The sequence below is a fragment of the Phlebotomus argentipes genome, unplaced genomic scaffold (genome assembly GCF_947086385.1).
Source record: "Phlebotomus argentipes unplaced genomic scaffold, Phlebotomus argentipes genome assembly scaffold_18, whole genome shotgun sequence".
Lineage (NCBI taxonomy): Eukaryota > Metazoa > Arthropoda > Insecta > Diptera > Psychodidae > Phlebotomus > Phlebotomus argentipes.
This window is the reverse complement of record NW_026776177.1, coordinates 18256944-18279056: the sequence shown is the minus strand read 5'-3', so window position 1 is coordinate 18279056 and position 22113 is coordinate 18256944. Positions and strand designations below refer to the sequence as shown.

The following is a 22113-nucleotide window of genomic DNA, read 5'->3' as shown; positions in this document are numbered from 1 at the left end:
ACACCCCCGCTTTAATGCTCCCCTTCAGTGAGCGCACTCATCATCGAATGGGGCAAGGCAATAATGCCGACAATCTGTCAAATTTGAGCGCTTTGGGGCTGAATTATTGCTCCAAAAAGCCCACAGGGAATATCCCAAAAGCCTCTTATGCATAATTTTGTGATGATTTGAGGGTTTTTCCAATAAACCTCCACTGCTGTTCAGTGAGAGTGACCCACATTTTGGGGAGATTCTTGGGAAAATCCCCCACATTTGCCACTGAGCACAAATTCTCCCCCGTTTTTGGGGGTGTATTGGTTAGTGGTGTTCACACACTCCCACCAAGAAAGTACAATCAGTAAGAAAGTCTTCAAATGGGTCTTCTCTTCGTACTGTCAATTTTTCCACCCAACATTTGTGAACACTCTCGATTCCACCAAAAAAATACATCATTTTAGCTTCAATTTGTGTGCACAGTGAATGATAAACTCTTCCTAAGCTGTCGCAATTGCCCAACTCTCCCTGTACACTATCATCCCTCTGTGCATTCTAAGTGAGTATAACAGGAAAGGCAGTGCAAAGTTATCTGGTGAAAATTCCATTGAACTCCTTCTCGGCGGGGGCCCAACTTCGGGGGTGGTGGTGAATTTTTGTATGTGCCATTCAGAATGGAGGAAAAGGCAGTGAAATCTATCGAAATGAATTACTCTTATGCTCTCGCACAACTCAATCAATACTTTTTTTCCCTTTTAACACGCCTCAGTCCACGGAAATGCCTTGAAATTTTCATGAGAAGGTACATTTGCTCCCGCCCAAAAAGAGAGAAATATATTGTGTGTGGAAGTGAAAATGAAAAAAGGGCTGATAAGGCAATATCAATCACCCTGTGTTTCATAGCTGTGACAATTGGCTCCGAGGTGTATCACACAAGAAGTCGGGATGGGGGTGGATTTTGTGAATATCTTCATAAAGGCGTACACATTGCCTGCCAAGGAGCACTTGAGCACGATTTTGATGGGGGCCTGAGACGATGATAGGCAAATGAATGCAAATTCCGTGTACTTTGCCACCATGTAAAGTGACAATAAAGTTCCGTCAATGATGATATCAATTGATGCCCATAAGCCTTTCGGGGCTTAACATCTCATTACTGAAAATTAAAATTAATTCAAACTATCCGCCCACACCCTGAGGCCACTATTAGCACTGTAAATTCATCAATCGACCCAAATTCGATGGACAGGAAATTAATTACCCAAATTGTTCTCCCAGCACAGAGGCACATTTTTTCCCTCACACACTTTTCTCAATTACTTTTTTCTCTCTCTCTCTCTGCCTCACCATCAGCCAGGAAACCATCGCAGCCGAACTGCCGGAACAAGGCGGAGGATATCAGAGCCCAGCAAGAGACATGAAATAAGCGAGGAAAAGTGGAGCAGTGCAAAAGGGAGAGTGTGTGCACATAGTTTCCTTGATCGGAAGCAGAGGGCCGTCAAGCAATGAAAAGCTAACAGAACACTTTTCCACAAGTGGTGAAATGAAGCAATTAAGCCCACCCAAAGGGGGATTGCATTGAAAATTGCGCGCGCGAGAGCAAAAGAGAGAGCAAAAAAGTCGCGGCACTGTTTGTTATTCGGCAGAGCAAAAATTATAAATTGTGTTAATGTTGTGAGATTTTATCGAGGTGTTAAGAGTTCACACCCGAGGGCTTTGCAGTAATTCATTCTGCGAAGAGTGCCCCATTGCTTGTGAGTGGCTAATTTAAATTGGATTCTTCCACATGGCGTATTAGCAGCGGGGAGGATTCGTAGCAGCTGAGTGAGTATGGGGCGATGCCAAAACACTATCTCTTTATTCATAGTTGCAAAATTACTGAAAATTTATGACAAAACCCTTATGTTTTAATTTATTGCTCTCATAAACTTCGCACGACTCTTGTGCGCGAATTAGAATATTTACAGTCTCAACATTATCATATATCGTGAACAGGAAGTCTCTGAAATCGGATATTAAAATCTGATAATTGGTGTCATACAGCATGTTTCTCAGCAATAAGTTGACGTGAATGTAGTTAAAGTTTGTGGACTTGACTTAACATACTTAATGTAGTTATCATGCTGGAGTTTCTGAGATACGAATTTGATTGCGAAATCAAATCTTATCATCCCATATTTCAGAGTGAAGTCAAAATTCTGGAATTCAGAGAGGGTAAAATTCTCAATTGTACAATGAATTATGAAAGTTTTCCGTAAATTGAGAGAAGTTTCACGTTAATTCCGCGAAAAGCATATCTTACGTAACGATGGCAAACTAGACACAGGTGATGTGAGTTAACTTCAACAAAATGAAGGAGAAATTCACATTAAGGGTGGATAAATAATTAAAATTTAGAACGCGCTTTTTATACCTTTCTCTCCTCTTAAAGCTCCTTATATAGAATCCGCCGTACAAATCCTCAGCTGCAAATCCTTCTGACGTGACTGAGGGGTGCAAATGCAGGGAGACTTGTTGATTTTCAACCATATTCCGTCTCGGGGTTTTGCATTTATATATTGATTTGCCAATGCAAGACCGAGACACACATTTTAAAATAAAACACTTTTTGCTGGCTCACACAGCGAACGGAAGAGCAAGACAGCTGTGAATGGCGAATGAGAATTGACCGGATATTCGCAATATCATGAATAATTCACCTGTTCCGGTGTGTGTTTTTGCACATCCCCCTGTGTGTGCCCACAGACATGATTTGTTGTAAGCCCGAAATTACCCTGTGCAGCTTTTTTTCCACCTCTCGGCATGAATGGCCCAATTTGGGAAATGTCCTCTTGCGACACAAGTGTCTCTCTCGTGCTGAATGGGCAAATTGTGCTTTAATTGTAGCGAAATTTCCTCTCTGGGGCGTAGAGAAACAGGTGAGAAGTCAGGTGGAAGAGCGAAGCAAGGATATTGCAGTGTGTGGGTGGACTCACTAGCAATCCACTCGCTGGTGGCAGATGGCACTAGGAGTCACTCAGTGGTTTTTCATTGGCTGAATTTATTAGTTTCCCCAATTCATATGGAAAGCCCAGAGAAAACTTTCACAATAGTTTTCAGTGTAACTTACTCCTTCAAACCGCTCACAAAGTTTCCAAATCGCTCGGTTCAAAATATTTATTTTTTGACCCATTTTGCTCCTTTTGATTTTCACGTTCAACTTTTTCAACCACTCCGATTTCCGTTCCAACCACGATGAGAAGATTGTACCGAAATTGCTAAATATTCCCCCCTAAAATCGTGTGTTTGTGGTTTTTTTTCTATTACACATGTAACAAAATCCGCTCCCCGACCGAATTCACAGAAAAAACAGCACCGTAAAAATAGGAAATATTGTAATAAAATGCAAAAGAATCGTATCAAAGTTTTCCATAATGAGCGCCAGTGCTGAAAAAGTTGAGTTTTATCGTGATAGCAAATGATCATTGGAGGAATGCAGAAAAATGCTTCGTGAAGTGCTGATGATTTTTATAAATTGTCTGTGATGAATTTTAAACGACGAGTTAAATATTGTGTAATTATGATAAAAATCGGATTATGTAAAATATTGTGCAGAAATTGAGTGTTTTCATTGCCGTCGATAAATCACAGTTTTTTTGTGTCTCTAAAGCTAAAAAGTGGCTCTGAAGCTACATATTCTCTACTCTAACTATTTCATACTCTGCTGAGTCTCTAAAAGTAGTCTTTTTCACTCTTTTTCCCATGTGAAAAATACCATCCATTTGTGGGTGTTGTAGGAGTTTCCATCCTATTACATATTTGTGTAGAAGTAACGTGAAATTGAGCAAAATCATTCTGAAATTTGTACATTTTGCCTGAGTGACTAATCTCGAGACATCATTTAGCTAATGAGGAATGATTAACGGTGGAGGAATGTGGAGGAAAATGACACTCATGAAATTCACACAGAGATTCAGTGAGGTTGGGCAGAGGCTAAAAGAAAAGCCAAACTAATATATATTCTCCATGTACCCATGGCTCTTGGTTAAATTTATTTATGCATTGTGCTGAAGAGAAAATCAATATCTTGTGATTTTCTACCCATTTTTGGCTACCGAGCCGAAAATACCAGTTAAAATCTCCACTCCGCTCCATAGCCAAAATTTCTCACCTGCACAATTTTCCACAAGAACGCCCTGCGGGAGATTTCTACTCATCGAAATTAATTTGAAATATGTACCCCATTCCAAGTCGTAGTGCACTTCCGTGGGGCGCAACTCCATACACAGCATGTCTGGAGGATCTGAGAAGACACAGCCAGACAATCATGATGGGAAAATCCCCGAGAAATTCCGTGTTATAGGTGCAAAATGGGCGAAAGAGCCAACTTTTATGACTTGTGGGAATTTTCACGTAACGTGTCTCTGCCCTCAATACACATGTACTTTGTGGTTAATTATGTACCTTCCAATTTCACCCCCGCTTCCTATCCATTCCAACCCACTGTCTGGGCTTGACATTCTGTCACTGATGAATGATGAGATTATACCTACGACGGGAGAGTGAGGACACAAAATCACAGGGTGGAACACCCGGAATGCAGTGCAAAATGAATGAGCTCAGTGTGATGCAAATGAGTGCAAATTGCCTGTGTTCAACTGCAAAAGAGCATTGTCATTGGAATTAAGCAATATCATCCTAAAACATAATTGACGTCATACATGTCCAACTGAATTCCCATGAAGTGACACCCCTAATCAATTCTCAACCACCAATGCCCAATTGCATTCACTTCTTTGGCGACAATATCCGGGAAATTTTGAAATTTGCACAATGAGATCATGGAGATATTTTTAATTACTTTTCCCCTCTCGCGATGCGGTGGGCGTCAGTGACGTGATTGCTCAGGTTGAGTGATTGGAAAAAAGGCAAAGTTTAAATTGATCAGCAACACGGTGGAAATTGCTTTATGGATATCCTTGAGGCGGATCAATGTGAGGTGTTGGAGAGACGTGTTAAATGGCCTTTTTCACACCCCCACTGGCACCTTCTGGGTGATATTTTTTATCTTATTTTTTTCTAAACTTTCAAGTTTATACGTGACCTCAGTCAGAGGCTTTAGTGCTGCTGAATTAGGACAAACATTTCAGTAACTATGACACTTTCGCTCGTCCTCCAGATTTTCTGAAAGATCTCGCGCACAGACAAGTGTTCTGGAAGACTAAAACACAATCTGGAGTTCTCTAATACCATAGGAATGATTAATGAAACACCCTCTGTGAGATGTTTGCCATTGTCAATGTTTTACACGAGCTTTAGCCGCGTTATTTCCATAATCTCCCCTGAGATTTCACTTTCAATTCTTTCACGGAAGGAAACCCGAAAGGTTCTCCACCGGGAAATACTTCCCTACCAGCAATATCACTTTTCACTTTACATTTTACATCAATTCGTTTTCTGGCTGAATTTCTTCTTGGTCGTTCTCACGGAATGAATTTTTGGTGAGCCCGAAAAAATGGGAGAGAAGAGAGAGAAAAAACTTCACCAGTGACCTTTAGTATCGATTATATACATATAAATGTGAATCTATGTGATGTGGGTGAATAGTGTTCACATAATACTTTTACTATGACGCTCCCACCTTCGTCAACCTGGGGTGCCGCGCCACCCCACCAATGGTCACCCATGCTAAATGCCTCTCAAAGTGCCAAGGAGCAGCCTGGCCATTTCTCGGCGTGGTGTGCCAACTCTTTCATGGCTCTTGGCACGAAGAAGAGAGCCGGAAGTGGCATTTATTTATAACCCATTTAATTGCAATTCAAACACTCAGCGAACGGAGTCAGCCATATCTCTAAATATCCCGCCTATTGACGTGATTCCCTGCCCGTGTGACAGCAATTCCCATGCGAGATTATGCCTTTTCTCGTGGAATTTTCTCGGCGCCCATTAATGGCATTTTCATGCATAAACTTTTTTTTATTGCAACACCTCATTGACGGAGCGAGTGCTCCTTCTGAGAGGCGAATAAAAATGTGGAATACATTATGTAAGAAGTTTATGAGAGCAATTCGTCTATTGTATCGATTAATAATTTTACTGTAACATTTTTACGTGAAGATGTGAAGTTTTCTCCTAGGGAAATTTCACAGTTCAATTTACTTATTTCGCTATACCTTAAACGTAAGCTAGAAGGTCATGCCTCGAGTCCACCATCTCGACGTCTTCGGACAGTTCCGCGTCATAAGTAAGAAAAAAAAACTATTGATCATACTTAAGCCATTAATTCGAGACTTATATTCAGTGATTTTTTGGACATTAGAGCAGAACTTAGAGATTCTCTATAACCAGAAAAACACCATAGAAATTGCTCTTGACAATCGTTTATTTAGTTTAGAGGAAAGATTACAGTAGAGCATACTATAGTTACTTAGAGAGTCACCACGTGAACTCATAGAGTTTAGTTGTTGATCTTTGCTGAGAGTACAATTGTAGCAACTTGATACGTTTACATTAGCATATTCGGCATATTCATATCCTCACTAAAACAGGCAAAACATAATCTTCAGCTCGCAGTACAGTTGTCGCCCGGGGAAATAAAATTGTGCTGACTGTGGCAAAAATGTTGGAAATTGTCTCGAGAGGATTGGATGACGATGGTGGTGAAGTTTGTGCACAAAAAAAATACTTTCAGCGACTCTACAGAAATTCTCTTTTTTCTGCTCTACTGGCAGAAAAAACACGAACCCTTGACATTCGGCCTGTAGAAAACTAACAAATCATTCAAGTGAAAATCCCGCAGAACAAGTATGCTGAAGTACATGGCATATTATATGTGACGACGAAACTTTTGAGGCTCTTGCGCCAATTCCACTGAAGGTCTTATCAATGCTTTCGTATCGGCTGTTGGCACGTTGAAAAATGATCTCCGTGGAAAATGGAGAATTTCGTGGAAAATTCGATTAAGACTCTCTCGCTGTAACTGAACCATGAAAGCTGACTAGAGAATTTTTCACAAATTGCACTTCAATTCTCCCCGCTGTGCCAAGTCTGAAGCGCGAAGGAAATATTCTGCGTGTCAACAGCCAACAACATTTGTACGCGAGAGTGGTAAATTGAGGTTTTATATGTCGAAGCATGTGCAGATGGACAGGCAGGCCACAAATAAGAAATCGATTGTATTAATGCTCTTCACGCACAATAATCAAGCGTGCTCGGGGTGTTGGCGAGGAATTCAATCCCTGTGAATTACATATCGCAGAGCAAATTCTCTACGTGATTCCTGGGCGGTCGTCGGGCTGTTGCTTCATTGCTTTCATCCACAGATCTGCACACACACACACATACAGGGTTTTGTCACAAATCACTCGTCGAATCCATCTCTGATGCGACACTTTTTTAACAGAAATCTCGTAAATCATTTCTATTTCAGCGGGACTTGTTGGGAAAAGAGAATATAGAATATATATACTACTTATGTTAAGGAGCGATATGTGAGCAAGTTGATTGAGATTATTGATAATTTCTGTTGCGTGTCACAGTTTATTAGTTGTGTATTGAAGGCAAGCGGGAAAATCGAAGAGAATATACCATTGAAACAATAAGAAACAGATGATACAATAAGATTTGGTGTTGACAAGAGAATTTTTTCTAGGCGGGCGATCAACTAATTTGGTGAAGAATCATTGAATAGGTTAAGTGTGTTATTAACATTAAAAGCGCTTATATTGTAAGTAGAGAGAACAATATAATTGTAAGAGCCTTAAGTGTCTTATTGTTCTTTGGTTACCATTTTATTGATACCACAATTTGTATGAGAAAATGTGTGAATTTACATGAGATTTAGTGACACACCCAAAAATTGTAGAATTTTTCCAGAAAGACCGTGTATTTTGAATGAGAGGTCAAGTCAAGAGGTGAATTTGTTAGTTCTGCTGATGAATATCCTAGTTGTGAATTGTCATTTTGGGTAATGACAATAAAAGATGGGAGACAATATCGCATAAAATCCAAATTATTATTACTTTATGGCATTTCTCCGTGGAGAATTTTATTGGAAGCATGGAAGAAAAATCCAAACAAGATGTGTTAGTTCGAGGTGTTAAGCGAAACAACTAGAGAATTCCAATTAATGTTGATCAGTGTGTGTTGTTGACAAGGAAAAGCAATCATTTGTTAAAGAGTAATTATTTAAAAGACAAGGAAAGTAATTGTACGTAAATTGTTTACGAAAGAATTTTTGATAAGCATTTTTGTATGATATTTTTTCAGAGACAATTTCTTCTTAATTTATACAAGAGCATGTGCTGAAGATTTGAGGATATCGCAGGTAGATAGAGATTGTATTTGCCCATGTCGTGTGTGTTTTGAATGAGAATTTAAAGGAAAAATAGTAACCTGAAATATAGCTACAATCCGACCCATCGAATATAGTAGAAGTGAAAACGATAGAATGATGTCTTATTTGAAACCACAATAGCACAATATAAATTAATATCAAGGCAACAGCCACGAAATCCATTACTGAGAGTGAGCACATCAATGTCACGAACTATTTTATACAAGGGAGAACCTACAAAGACACAAATACTACACACTCTTTCACCCCCGCTGACATTAAATGCAAAAAGAAAAACCAAAGGATTGTGAGAGGAGTTAAAATTTGTAGAAAATGTTTACCAACTATTTTTGGACACTTTCTTACCGATAGAGCAATCAAGGAGGAATTCAAGAGGGATTCGGAAAAGTCTTTTCTATAGAAAAAACATTTCATCATGCACGAGCACACGTTCGGCTGAACAGGTGGACACTTGACGGGAAAAGCACACCTGAAATCTAATGAAATTGTGTCTGAAGGTGAGGGTGAAAAAGTCATTGTGTTGGCTGTTGAGGAATAGTGTAAAACTCACGCGAATAATTATCTCCATGAAATGCCATTAGTGTCCATTTGAGAGGACAGTGAACGAGCTGAAATATTTCGGAGAGTATACGCGGGGCTCTTGTATTTTTGTACGGGTAGGTGAGCATTTAATTAATTAGAGACGCACACCACGCAATTGGTGAAAAATGTACGCGGCGGCGGCGGGAGCATCTCTGGGCTCACGCCAGGCACGAAAGCAGCAGCGCCAGCAGAACAACAAGAACCGTGAGTTGCTGAAGCAGGGCCTCAAGGAGAAGCTCGCGTCGAAGGCGGCGGGAGCCTCCACACCCACGAAGAGCCGCCAGTTCCACCAGCTGCCGCCCAACTATCTGCGCACTCCCTATGCCCAGGCGCGGAAGCTGAGCGCCAGCTTCGCCCAGCATGGCAGCAAGGCGACCATCACGGACGCGGCTCCGGGCAGCCCCCATACGCCCCATCACGCCCACCCACACCACCAGCACTTCCATTCTTATGACACGCAGTGCCAAAAGACCGGGCCACACCAGAACGACCTCCACCGACAGCAGCTCATCAAGTCCGCCACGGCCACCTTCCCGCTAGTCTCGCGGGCCGATGTGTCGCCCCCGCCGTCTCCCGGGCTCACGCCCGCCGGCGAACCGTCCTCCAACCTCCTCCTCATCCTCGATCAGCCCAAGGAGGGCCTCCATCCCGACTCCATCTTCGTCACGCCCGCCACGCCGATCGCCTCGCCAGGCCACGTCACGCGCCAAGGCAGCCCCACGCTCGCTCTGCAGCTGCCCGTGCCCCTGGAGCGCAAGTGCAGCGTATACCGAGCCCGCAAGATGGACGCCATGGAGCCCACCGATCCCAACGCACCCACGGTCACCATCAAAGTGGACGACGCTTACGCCCTGCCCTACGCCTACGACCCGCTCCTGCCCAACGGCAAGTGGTGCCCCTCCGAGTACTGCGACTCGGAGCACAGGCACCTGGGCGTCTGCACCTGCGACCACATCGAGGTAAAGCACTTGTCGCCCAGACGCCCGCCACGGAGTTGGAGGCTCTTTCGCTTGCGGGGATGAATTTCGGGGGCGCGAACGAAAGGCTGCACGGTTTGCGTGTAGCAAGTCATAAAAAATGTCTTAATAGAGACATTGGAATTATGGGAATCATGAGGAAAAGTTATCAAATCTTAGTATCGTGATGAGGGAATTACAAATTTGATTTCAAGGCTCCGTACCACACATTGCCACGGGCGCGCAAGCGAGTGAAAAACAATAGCACAAAAGGTTTAATTTCAAGTCAATAAAAACACTTTGTGTGCCAATCCTGGCTACGCCCATGAGCAAGGCTATTACAATCTGATAATCAGAACAGGTTGGCTGCAAAAGGCAATTGAATGAGGTTTCTGACCAGCAGGTTGACCGTGTGCAGAGTAATAATTCATGGGGTTGCTGTGATTGGCTTAAAAATAACCCTTAGAAAGCGCCACGAGAGTGCATTAAAAGTTTACAGGCTTTTCATCGGTTGGGTTGTCTTCTGTACACTCGCTTAATTGAATGTGATTTCAATTCAGGCCGATTTGCACGAATTGTGTACATGCACATTACATCCAATTACTTTAAATGCTACACGGACTTCCTGAAAATTTACTTCAAATCAAGTTCCAATAGTGGAATACCTAACACAGTGCATACAACTGGCAAAGCCTCGAAATTCATCCCTCATCCGAAATTCAGGTCACTTCCAACTCTGCTTTCGATTTTGACGAGGAGTCGCTCCATCTGATCGTTGAACATTTTGTACCAGAGCATATGATATCTCCATTTGTTGCATGAAAGCATATATAGCAAAAATTTTACAAGTGTATATTGAGAGTTACATTAATAGTGTGTTTATGTATATCTGTGTTGTGTATTTGTGGCATGTCAATGAAAAATTCACGGGGTTCCACTCGGAATGGCTGGGAAACAGTGCGGGGCGCTGCTCTGGGGTGAGTCTCTAGGGAGGGAAAATCACATCGAATGCGACACATGGTTGGAGGCATTTTGTATAATTAAGAGCAGAGAAATTGCAATTTCCCACTCTCACCAGTCAAACAGTGCGGATCAAATGGCCTGAGAGGCACGTAATTCCCTCTAAGAGGCATTTGTGTGGAGAAAATATGGGGAAAAAGCCAGCGAATTCAAAGCTCAATGGGCAATTTCTTGCCAAATTCAGCGGGAAAATATTGCACACTCTCAGCGCCTGATATTGTATGGCAATGGCGATGGGAGAAATATCTGCTCACGAATCCTATTGGGTCATAAAATTTTTTTCAGTTCTTGCATTTTTCATCACATTTGATATCGAAAAACAAATTGACGCATTTCCTGTATGTCGTGACTTTAAAAAAAATTCCATGCAGTAGCAATTTCAATAGAGACAATATTGATTTCACTCCAATCTCGTGTGCTTTTTTATTCACACTCTTCATCATTATTACAATTTGATGCCGTGTTAATGTGGAGAAAAAAAATGCCCATGGCTGGAAATTTGTACAAGGGCGAAAACAGAGCACAAGAATGTCTTCCGAATGCTCTTTTTTCCTCCGACTCTGCAAAATGTCGAAATGAAAAATCAACCAATTGAGCGAATATCGAGGTATTATATTGGGCGAAGCGCGATAAATTGTGCAAGTAGGTGGAAAATTAATGAAAATATTATCTGGAAGGTGTTCTATACATACGATTTCTGTGTGAATTTCGACCTAATTCAGGCACTCCGTTTCTAAAGGGGTGTTGTTAAAAAGTTATCAATTAACCTGCAATATTCATTGGGAATTATTGATTGTGCCCGACAGTCCTTTTCCTCCACCTTGTTGAAATCGTGGAATGGGTGAACTGTACATCTATATAGTCAACTAGAAGTATCAAGGATGATACATTTTACAATAGTCACGAATTTATTTATCATTTTATCCCCATTCTCCCCTTGCCCACCACTATTTATTCATTAAATTTCACGTTTCTCTATACATTCTGAAATATTAATGTTATACCACCAAAATACCATTGGCAATTGATTTGCAATTGATGATCGTTAAATATTAAAACAACATATTTGTAAACAAGTGCCTTTCATGCTGAAATAATCGATAGACATATCCATTTCATATGCATTTTTGAGAAGCTTCAGCTGATACTTTCACTCTGTCTCGCGATAGTGCAGAGACATTCATAAATGCTGACATACGAATGTATTTACCATCATGCAGTGCGCTTGAAGACCAAACCGCGTGAAAATGTTTTCAGTTACTTGAGGACAATAAAATGTACGATATGTAGTTAAACGTAGTGCAATATTTAAAGCAAGTAATGGACAATCTTCATGCCGTCTCATCGTTGTCATCCGTCGATGGGTCAGAAGAGCAGATGGCTTTAAAATACATGTTGTGAATAATGGTGCAAATATCATCGCATTCGACATGGATATGCAGTGACGAGATAGGAGATTGTGACGCGAAGAGAAGACAATGACGCTTAAAATGCTGATAAAAGTATTTAAAGAGAAGTTCAAGAGAAAATCAAACGATATGCTGGTGATTCACTGTAAATACGCAAAAAAGACTTGTATCTCACAATCAATCGTCATGGCGAGAATGATAATGTTCTTGAGCGTTATTGTATCATCACATTTTTGATTTAAGTACCTCTATTACTCTATTCAAGCAATTATACTATCATTTACTCTTCCATATTTGCATATTTATTTGATGACGTGAGAACCATCATATTTCTCAAGTTGAATCTCATATAAAATGCAAGATAAAGAAATGCAAAAAGTAATATTGACATCAGGAATGATGGAACCAAGCATAAATTTGACCGCAAATGTAAAATAACGCTGGTTGAAGTCACACCATTTATGAGAAATCATAAAAGGAAGAAAACTAATCAAAAGTAAAAAGAGCAAGAGAGCAAATCAGCGAAAATGCAAGCGGCTTTGATGTTAAGGTCAAAGCAGCGGGTGGCGCGGCGGAAGAAAATGCGGAAAGGCCGTGCGGAGTTGCCCAGTAACGTTGCAACGAAAGAAATCGCACCCTTCCCACGGTATCCACCAGAATCATGGGTAGTATTATCTCGAAAGTTTTTATTTTTCCTTCTTACTCCACTCTATCACACTGTCACTGATGGCTTTCTGTTACCAAAACTGTGTACACTCCTTTCTTCTGAGTTCCTCTCACTCACCCTCCGCCACCCTCTTAATTTGCCACCACATCAGAGAACTCAATTTATTTTTTTTAGCTTCAATTTATTTTTCTTAGAGAGCTTTTCCGTTGCCATTTCATCTGTCATATGAATAGAGGACAAATACGCTGGAGTTCATGCAGGAGATTTCATGAAAGTGACGTCGAGACTTTACGGAATTCTTCATCAATAGAGACATTCAAGTGATCACAATTTCAATGATTTCATATAAAGCCATTTTCGATCAACAACTTCCAATAACTTTTTTCTTATCCATTGGTTTTTCCCACCACCAAATTATCATTTTCGATTAGACTGACTCACGAATTTTCAACTCGATGAACTTCACAATGGAATTGACATTCAAGAGGTGGTTTATTGATAATAATGTTCTTCTCTCTTTTGGTTTATTGTCAACTTTTACCAAACAAACAAGGAATAACAGTACAAAAATCAATAAACCCCTTTTTGTGTGAAATTCACTTTCTGTGCAAAGATTGTCGAAAGAAAATTGATCACATTTTAATTTTCTTCAGTAGTTTCTTGAGTTTCTTTTTCAAAAAAAAAACAATAACTTGAAGAAACATACAGTCCGTTCAGCAAGAACGTGTGAAGCAAAATAAAACACTCTTTCGTATTAAGCGTTTCTGCATTAATTGATGTTTGTGATAAAAGAAGAAAAAAAAACAATCACTACCGAAGAAATGCTCCATCACACTAAGAAAGTTTGCACTGTTTTGCTTCAAGTGTTGATTGAATTGACTGTAATACTTTTAATTTTTTGTCTAATCACAATTCACAGTATTACTTCGTCAGTTTTCTTCTCTATATATAGTTTTTGGGCCTCCAAAAAGCTTTTCCCAGAAAGAAAAGAAAATGATTTTACATGAAAAAAATGAAAATTCATGTCAGTTGCCAGAAAAATATGAGACATAAATTTTTTCTTATTCTGCGCCAGTGCCTATATCTCGCGCAATGACTATAACCTCCTCTCGCATTTTTAATGCCAAAAATATAATGAAGAACGCATCTAAAAGATTATGTACAGCATAGATAAAATCAACAATACTTCACATCTTCTTTCTTCCGACAGAGAAAGAATCTATTTTCGCTAATATCATGCGATTCATCACTTATTCCTCGCTGTAATTTCATTTTCCTTTATTAATTCAATTATGGTTACTTAGAAAGAGCGGTAAAAAATCAATATATAGGCAAGTTTTTGTACTATCATCCAAACAAGAAATTGTATATATAAAGCAACTCATTACTTTTCTGCTTCTAATAACTCTGTGTATAATCAAAAGTTGAAATATCAGCGCTTCTAGCAAAAATTCCTCACAAACACCGTTCAAAGTAATTTTAGTGTGAAGAAATTTAATCTCACCCTTTTCTCTCTCTAATCACCACTTCAAAGTTTATTTTGTACAGAGCGTATAGTGAAATCAAGTAAATAAATAGATGCTTTTACAATGGAGCAAACAAGTAGATTGCAAATATGCTATTACGTGGGTAAAAGATCAATCCTTCACACAATCACATAAGAAATGTAAGGAGAAATTAAGCCCAAGAGTGAAGTAAGTATTTTAAAAATAATTTTACTATTGATTTTATAGCAATTCCTCCGTTTGTCTGCATGCAATGGTGTATATCGGTGTTGTTTGCCACACATGAACAGTAATAATAAAAAACACCATACAAAATACAATGTTATCACATAAAATCCATTTGATACCATGTCTCACAGTTATTTCTTGTATTTAGTAAGCCGAGAAATTAAATATTCCGTTCTCTTGAAATTGGGAGTGAAATTCAAACTCCAAATTATACCAATTTTCCTACAAGTCAGAAAATTTGTGTACAGCCAGGAAAGACCCTCGTCTGGCGGTGGAATTGCTTCTTGTGTGTGTTTTTCATGAAATATGGATCCGCGTGTGATTAAAATAATTCCACATATTGGTCTTATTCAAATGCTGCTGCACGAGGACTTTTCTCCACCCGATGAACCCATATTTTCACCTAATCAGACATTTTCAACACTTCTCCGCTGAAATATTGAAAAAACGCTTCCTCAACTTGTTTTCTGGGTGTTAAATTTTCAGTGCCGATGCATATAGAGTCGATTTGGCGTAAAACACTGCAATCAGCTCTTCGTGCATTGGCATGGCATCTTGTGGTGAAATTTGCCTGACTGTGCAAGAATGGCACAATTGTCCTGTTACAAAAGTGACGAAGGTTGAAAAGTAAACAGCAAATAAAATGCTAATGCTAGGTAAATTTCAGTCGGTGGCACGACAATGTCGAAGAATTGAGTAGACAGAGTCAGTGGTAGTTGTAAAGAGTGGAATTTTCGTGTATTGCAATTCGCGAGATCCAATTACATGTTGGAATTTTGAGGCAAACTCCACATGGAGACACGGATGGCCCAGACCAATAATCCATGACCTCGATTTGCTGTCGATTAGAATTCCCAACAAAATTATTGATTTCATTTTACTTTCCTTAACCATACTACACTCGTCTCTGTTTTGCCCAGCACAACACCAACAGACTTGCCATAAGAAACCCTCCGTCCCACCCATTAATGTCGCCTGCGATACATTTTAATTTAGCTGGGGGCTGATGGAAAGCGGCACGATTGGGGAGCAAGAAAGTATAAATATATTTGTATTATTTGCATGACTTTACTTTCTTATATCTTGTGAACAAATTATGTGTTTTTCTCCTTTAACGGTGTTCAGTATAACAGCATCCTCGAGAGATCGGTTGAATTCACATGGACTCATTCACATGTACTTTCAGTGTGCCCAAGGAAGAGCCGCATGGCTTGAACGTGGACGTCGCTGTAGTGTCCAGGAGAATACAGCGTCATGCCACAGAAGATGGGTCAAGAGGAATCGAGTAATTGTTCACATTTGCATCCAATACCATCCCAAGCTGGAGCATGGATAAACAGCCACTAAATGCACTCTTATCATGTCTTGGCAGGTTCACGACTCCTCCATTGGCGGATCATCGGACGATGATGACCTCCTGGGTGTCCTTCAGGGTCCGAGTTCCTTTGCCAACGCTTTTCTCTACGTCGGATTAGGCACAGTGGCCATCGGCCTCGTGATATCATTCGTGGGGACAGGCGAAAAGGGATTCAAAACAGTCGAATTGAGACTCATTGGACCATCTCTAATAGGTTGGACTCAAATATTCCCATAACACCCATAAAACCATTATTCCAATAGCATTTTCCATACAACCGCTGTGACCATTTCAATAATTAATGCAAATAATTGTGCAATATTAAATAGCAATGAAATAAGTAGTAAATAATTTATTGCTGTGAAGCATGAAATGCCACGAGAAAAAGCAGAATAAGATCAAATACATATCTAATTATCTTCCTTCTTTGACTTTCAGGTATTGGTTTGATTTGCTGTATTCTACGGATATTATTTTGTGTTTGTCCATCAAATTGTTTATCGAGTCGACGGAATGCGGAGAAGAAAAATGCCAAAATTGATGCTGATCACACGACATCACTTTTACGGAGTGATAAAAGAGTGCAAATTGCCCGCGGAGGTAATTCGCAGGTAAGCCATCAGCAGAATATCTTGAGAGTCATCATCATTCACGGGGGGAAAATGTCTCTTGCAGACCAAATTGCAGACGCATAAAACAATGTCGAAATCCCATAGTAAAACGATAGAAGGGATGGAAGCCCTCCGTCATCTCGCAACAACGTCATTGTTGCTACAATCAGAGCCAAAGGTATCATCGAATCGAATTGTTCCGGTGATTCAGGAGCCAGACAGGACAGAAGGTGAGCTTTGACGAGAATGCACAATGCATTTATTATATCTTAGTCTTCGCTACGCCCTTAAGACCTTCACACTCAACGACCATCTTCCACGCTAAACTGCCGTAAATCTTAAGGAAATTAGGGCTTTTAAGTAAATCCAGTTTCACAATTTAAACTGGCAGATAATTTTATTTTAGAGGAAATTACGGTCAGTCCCTAATTAGAAATTATTTATTAATGGAAAGCCATTCTTCCACCATTAAGTCCGAGTGTGAGCCTCGCAATCTCGTGCTCTTTGCGACAGCACCTCGCAGTCAGATGCATTAATATAATTGCAATGCACGCTGGCCACTGTTGCACCCATCAATTATTTAATTAGCACAGCCAGCTTACTCAGTGCAGGGCCTCGCAAAAAGTCTGCACTTTCACTCTCATCCAACATGGATTTATTGCGCTACGCTTGAACTTCTCTGGGGGTTGCGATTTCCATGAAAAATATGTTCAATCCTCGTGCCAACTTTCTCAACTCTATAAATAATATCTCGCCAAAATTTTTTCGCACCAGTACAAAATTGTGAATTGAAAAATTACATCAAATTTTCGCAGATGCGCCGCTGGAAATGCACAACATCGACTCACACAGTGTCGACCTGTGCGACCTCTCGGACGATAATGTGTCCAGCAGCAGCGAAGAGGGCGCCTGCGGGGGTGCGGATGTCATCCTGATAGGGGACACGGTTTCAGAGGATGTGGCTGAGGTGCTCCCGGAGCGAGTTCCGACCCTACGACTGAGCAAATTGCACCGGCAGCGAACGCGCGGCGTCCAGTCGGCGGCCCAGGTCAGCCTGCCGGGAGATGTGGCCGAGGCGGAGACGTGTCTCATGCTGCCGCCGGAGACCCTCTCGCCGCCCGCCATGGCGACCTCGCGACTCATGTCTCCGCCGCTCAAACCACACCTCAAGAGTCGCTACCCCAGCCCACTGCAGCCACCGCCATCCAGTGAACAATCAGTGACGAATTTAACTTCCATCGCCCTTCCGACATTGCCAGGAGAAGCTGAATTAGTTCTTAGTCCCTCAAAACTCGGTCAGTGATGTGCAATCATACGATTAATCCACTCTTCCCCGTGAGCCCGTCTGCGATAGCACCGGATGCCCACCAGCAGAGCATCGCGGCCAGACGCGCTCCGCGGAAGAGTTCGTTGTTAGGACAAGTTATGTGAGTTGTGTCCCGTTTTGGAATTGCGAAAGAATTTAGATGAGTGAAGATGCTAATAATAAATCTTATATTTAATTTTGCAATGTGGATATATTGAGAAAAAAATTGCTGCTCCTTATAGGTAATAAGTGAAATGTAAAGATTTTTAAGAGAAAAAAAGAAACCAGAATGTTACAGTTATGTGAGGAATACGAATTGAATTTCGAGGCAAACGTACAGTTTCGATTTCTTCCCCTCGTCTTTGCAGAAAGAGAATAAATCTACCATATAGTTTCACCCCCCAAAGAATTTGTGATAATTTATCCTTTTTCCATATTTCTCCCTTCCAAAGATCATTCTTTTCTCACATTCACAAATCTTTCCAATTTTCATCGATATTCTTTCCAAAGAGAAAACCAACAAATAATGTAGAAAAAACCCACTGATAAATGCATGACTTTCAGAGAGCAAGAAACTAGACATCAAACATTTCCTTTTTTCTTACCCAAAAAAAAGAGAAGAAGCAAATAGACATAAAATGAATCTACTTTTAAATCCCAATTGTACCTTAAAACATGGAAAACTCTCTAATCTATGTGTTTTTTCAAACATATCTTTGTATTCATGATTTCAACTTTTAAACTCTATTTATCATACAAGTCATATATTTTTATTTGATAATATAGACATGAAAAGAGAAGAGATATATTTAATTTAATAGACAATTCAGATGGAAAAAAACAATGTAGAAACCCTGAAAATTGAAAGTAAAGGATGACGTAATTCTGAAATGTGTTTACCTCGTTTTCTTTCTCCAACTACTTTAGAAGTGAATTGAGCAGCAGATTCTTCCTTCCTGGCCGTGCAATCGCCCCATCACTCTTATCAACTTTGCGGATTACCCTGAGTTCCGGCGGACGATGGCAAACTTCCCCAAACTCGACAACATCCTTCTTGAAAATACGATTATCCGACTCCTGTTCCTCCCTCTTCTGCGACTCCTTTTTCTCCTTCTTCATCTTCTTCTTGGCGTTGAACTTCACCATCTTATTCTGCGTTGGAGCTCCCTTGGCGTCCACTTGTCTTTTTGTCACCTGCACTTCTCCATTATCCTTCCGGATGATGTCCACATTGTACTTTGCCGAGTATTGCGCTTCTTTCAGTCCCTTCTGCGTGGCTCTGTTAACGCGTCGCAAGAAGTCCCGAGCAGTTTCGCCCCTGAAGGGCTTATGTTCCGGCACATCCTTGTACACACGAGGCTGCTCTGTTTTGTTTTTCCTCTTCACTGCTCTTGGCACATCCTCAATTCCACTATTTGGCCGAAAAGTTCCAGCTTTCGCCTCATTCTTCAGCTTGATGAATTGTGCTGTTGACCGGGATACGGGTTGTTCATTAATATTTTGCGGTGGATTATCGATTTTGTGCTTAATCCTTAAAAGGAGGTAAGGAAAGTGTTAAAATTTAATGAATGTCTAAATAAAGTACGAGCTTACTTGTTAAATCTCTCGCGATTTTGCTTTATTGGATCACGAACACCTCGATGACGCTTCGCAGGAATTTTTCTTCCCATTTTCCACAATATCACGAACTTTACACTGTGATTTTCCGAAGAAAAACTCGAGAGTTTTCAGAGAACACGCGAGTTTGTTTATCAAAATTACCACGAGGTTATGTTGGTTTGTTTACAACAAGTAGCGCCACGGCATATTCGTCAATCACAGGCGAGAGGATTCAATTGAAAATTTCACCTTTCATTTCAGCAGAGATATCAATTGATATTTAATAATTTGAGAACTAATACGTCTTATCTTGTTAATCACGCAGAATCCCTTGATAAGATTGTCACCACAATTCTGCCTCATCTGCTATCGTCTTCTTATCAGAGACTTGTTCTCGCAACGTTCTCAATTCTTGATAAATTTCATGAAACTTTGCGACTAAAAAATCATAGCGTGAAATCGTTCCCACGTCATGCACAACCAGCCACACGGGAGAGTATTTTTAGTTGAAAAGTGATGAAAAGCATAATTTTCGTAGTTCTTGCCGCGCTAATCAGTAGATCGACAGCTTGGGATACTGTAGAATTGGAAATATTTGATCTCGTTGAGGACATAAATGAAAATTTCTACACTCTGCTCGGCATCAATCAGGTGAGTTGTCAACACGTTGGAGACAAGTTTTTACAAAAGAGATTTATTCGTTTTTCCCCTGGGTTTTCCAGAATGCCACGACAGCTGAGGTGAAACGTGCTTTTCGCACCCTCTCTGTGGTGCTGCATCCGGACAAGACAACGGCCGAGGGTGCCAACGAGAAGTTTCGCAACCTCGTCGCTGTGTACGAAGTGCTCAAGGATCCGGAAAAGAGGGAGAAGTATGATAAAGTCCTCAGAGATGGATTGCCCAACTGGAAGTCCGGGCTCTACTACTACCGGCGCTTCAGGAAGATGGGCATGGCGGAGATGGTGTCAATTCTGTCCGTGATCCTAACGGTGGGACAGTATTTGATATCCTGGGCGGTGTACTTCGAGAAGAAGTACACGGCTGAGCAGATTTTGGGCACAAAGATCAAGAAGATCCAGAAGAAGCAGAAAAATACGATAGACATGGATCGGATACTGCAGGAGATTCCCAAACCGAGCATCTTCCAGACACTTCCCTTCCAGATTCCCCTCTTCATCTGGCGCTTTCCCAAACGGATGAAAGATACATACAAAGAGTACCGCGAAGTGAAGCAGAGGCAACTGGAGGAGGAAGAGCGAGAGCAGGAGGAAGAGAAGCGCCAACAGGAATTAGTGGAGAAGATCCAGAAGCAGAAGGAGGAAGCTAAGGGACTGCGGAAGCGAAAAGCCTTCGTAGTGCCGGAGAAAACAGACGAGGAACTCTCAGGGTACACGAATGTGATGTCAAAAACCACTCCTGATGGTGTCGTGCGTCCTGTCCATCATACTCAGGTGAGGAAAATTAGTATGTTGGCAAATCTCTGGGAAATTTATACTGCTTTTTTTTGTGTGCTTCAGGTCCCCGTTTCCGGTGGATTGTGGACGGATGACGACCTTAATGAGCTGGTGCGCCTGGTGAAGAAGTATCCTGGCGGCACGACGGATCGCTGGGAGACAATTGCCAGTGCAATGAATCGATCAATCCCCGAGGTGACCTTCATGGCGGCGAAGCTCAAAGATAACCCCCTGAAGGCGCCGAATGCCACGGAGCCGGAAGAACTTGGTCATGCAAAGACCAAGCAAAAAACTCAGGACGGAAAGCAGCTGATAATCCCCGTGACTAATTGGAGTCAGCAGCAGCAGCAGGCGCTGGAAGTGGCGATTGTGAAGTATCCCAAGGGAGGCGTGGGCGATCGGTGGCAGAAGATCGCCAACTGCGTGCAGGGAAAGAACAGGGAGGAGTGCATGGCGCGGTATAAGTACCTCGTGGAGTTGGTGAAGAAGCAGCGCGAGGAGACAGTGGCTCCTGAGCAGGAGGAACAGGCTGAGGAGTCTGAAGAGGTTGCAGAGGAACCAGAGGAGATTGCTGAAGAGGAGGAATTGATTGAGGAGCCCCCTGAGGAAGAAGAGGAGGAGGAGGAAGAGGAGGTGGTGGAAGTGGTGAAGCCAAAGGGGAAAAACCGACGACGGGATCGGAAGAAGCTGGCCGAACTGACGCTGGAGGAGTACGAAGAGTATGATAAATAAATTGCCACGCGAAGGGACACTGTAAGATGTTTGCATTGCACAGAAGGAATGCTCGCGTCGCGACATGAGGTGAGCATATGAGCATTCTCTATATCGACCGTCGGGGAGTCTGCGCAGACTCCTGTCCAAAAATCCTCGTCTTTTTATTGTCCAACACCCCCCGAAGACGAAAAGTCAAAACCGAAGGGAGAGAGAAAAAACAAGGAGCACGCATAAGTGATAGGACAGGACAAAGTGGTGGAAAATCGGTGTGAAAACGGGCCAGATACCCTTCCATGGTGATCCCTGTGTGCTGTACAGTGCAGCTGTGAGCGTCCAGGGGGTGTTTTTCCAAGGTTTTCCGCGGGCAGCGAGGGTGAGGGCGACAAAAGGGACTCGC

At 41.6% G+C, this 22113-nt stretch overlaps 2 protein-coding genes across 2 annotated transcripts; one reads left to right on the top strand and one right to left on the bottom strand.

Annotated features, from left to right (window-relative positions):
* Window positions 1-1688: 1688 nt before the first annotated feature.
* Window positions 1689-21759, top strand: LOC132259281 (uncharacterized). Its single transcript, XM_059756845.1, has 11 exons — window positions 1689-1797; window positions 7382-9849; window positions 15862-15960; window positions 16048-16246; window positions 16471-16643; window positions 16708-16873; window positions 17459-17938; window positions 17998-18070; window positions 20073-20199; window positions 20271-20999; window positions 21066-21759. The coding sequence occupies exons 2-11, from the start codon at window positions 9016-9018 to the stop codon at window positions 21732-21734; spliced, it is 3549 nt and encodes a 1182-aa protein (XP_059612828.1). The 5' UTR covers window positions 1689-1797; window positions 7382-9015; the 3' UTR covers window positions 21735-21759.
* LOC132261234 (coiled-coil domain-containing protein 137) lies at window positions 18694-19723 on the bottom strand. The gene is made up of 2 exons (XM_059759945.1): window positions 19543-19723; window positions 18694-19480 (listed from the first exon to the last, which is right to left on the bottom strand). The coding sequence occupies exons 1-2, from the start codon at window positions 19617-19619 to the stop codon at window positions 18868-18870; spliced, it is 690 nt and encodes a 229-aa protein (XP_059615928.1). The 5' UTR covers window positions 19620-19723; the 3' UTR covers window positions 18694-18867.
* Window positions 21760-22113: the final 354 nt, after the last annotated feature.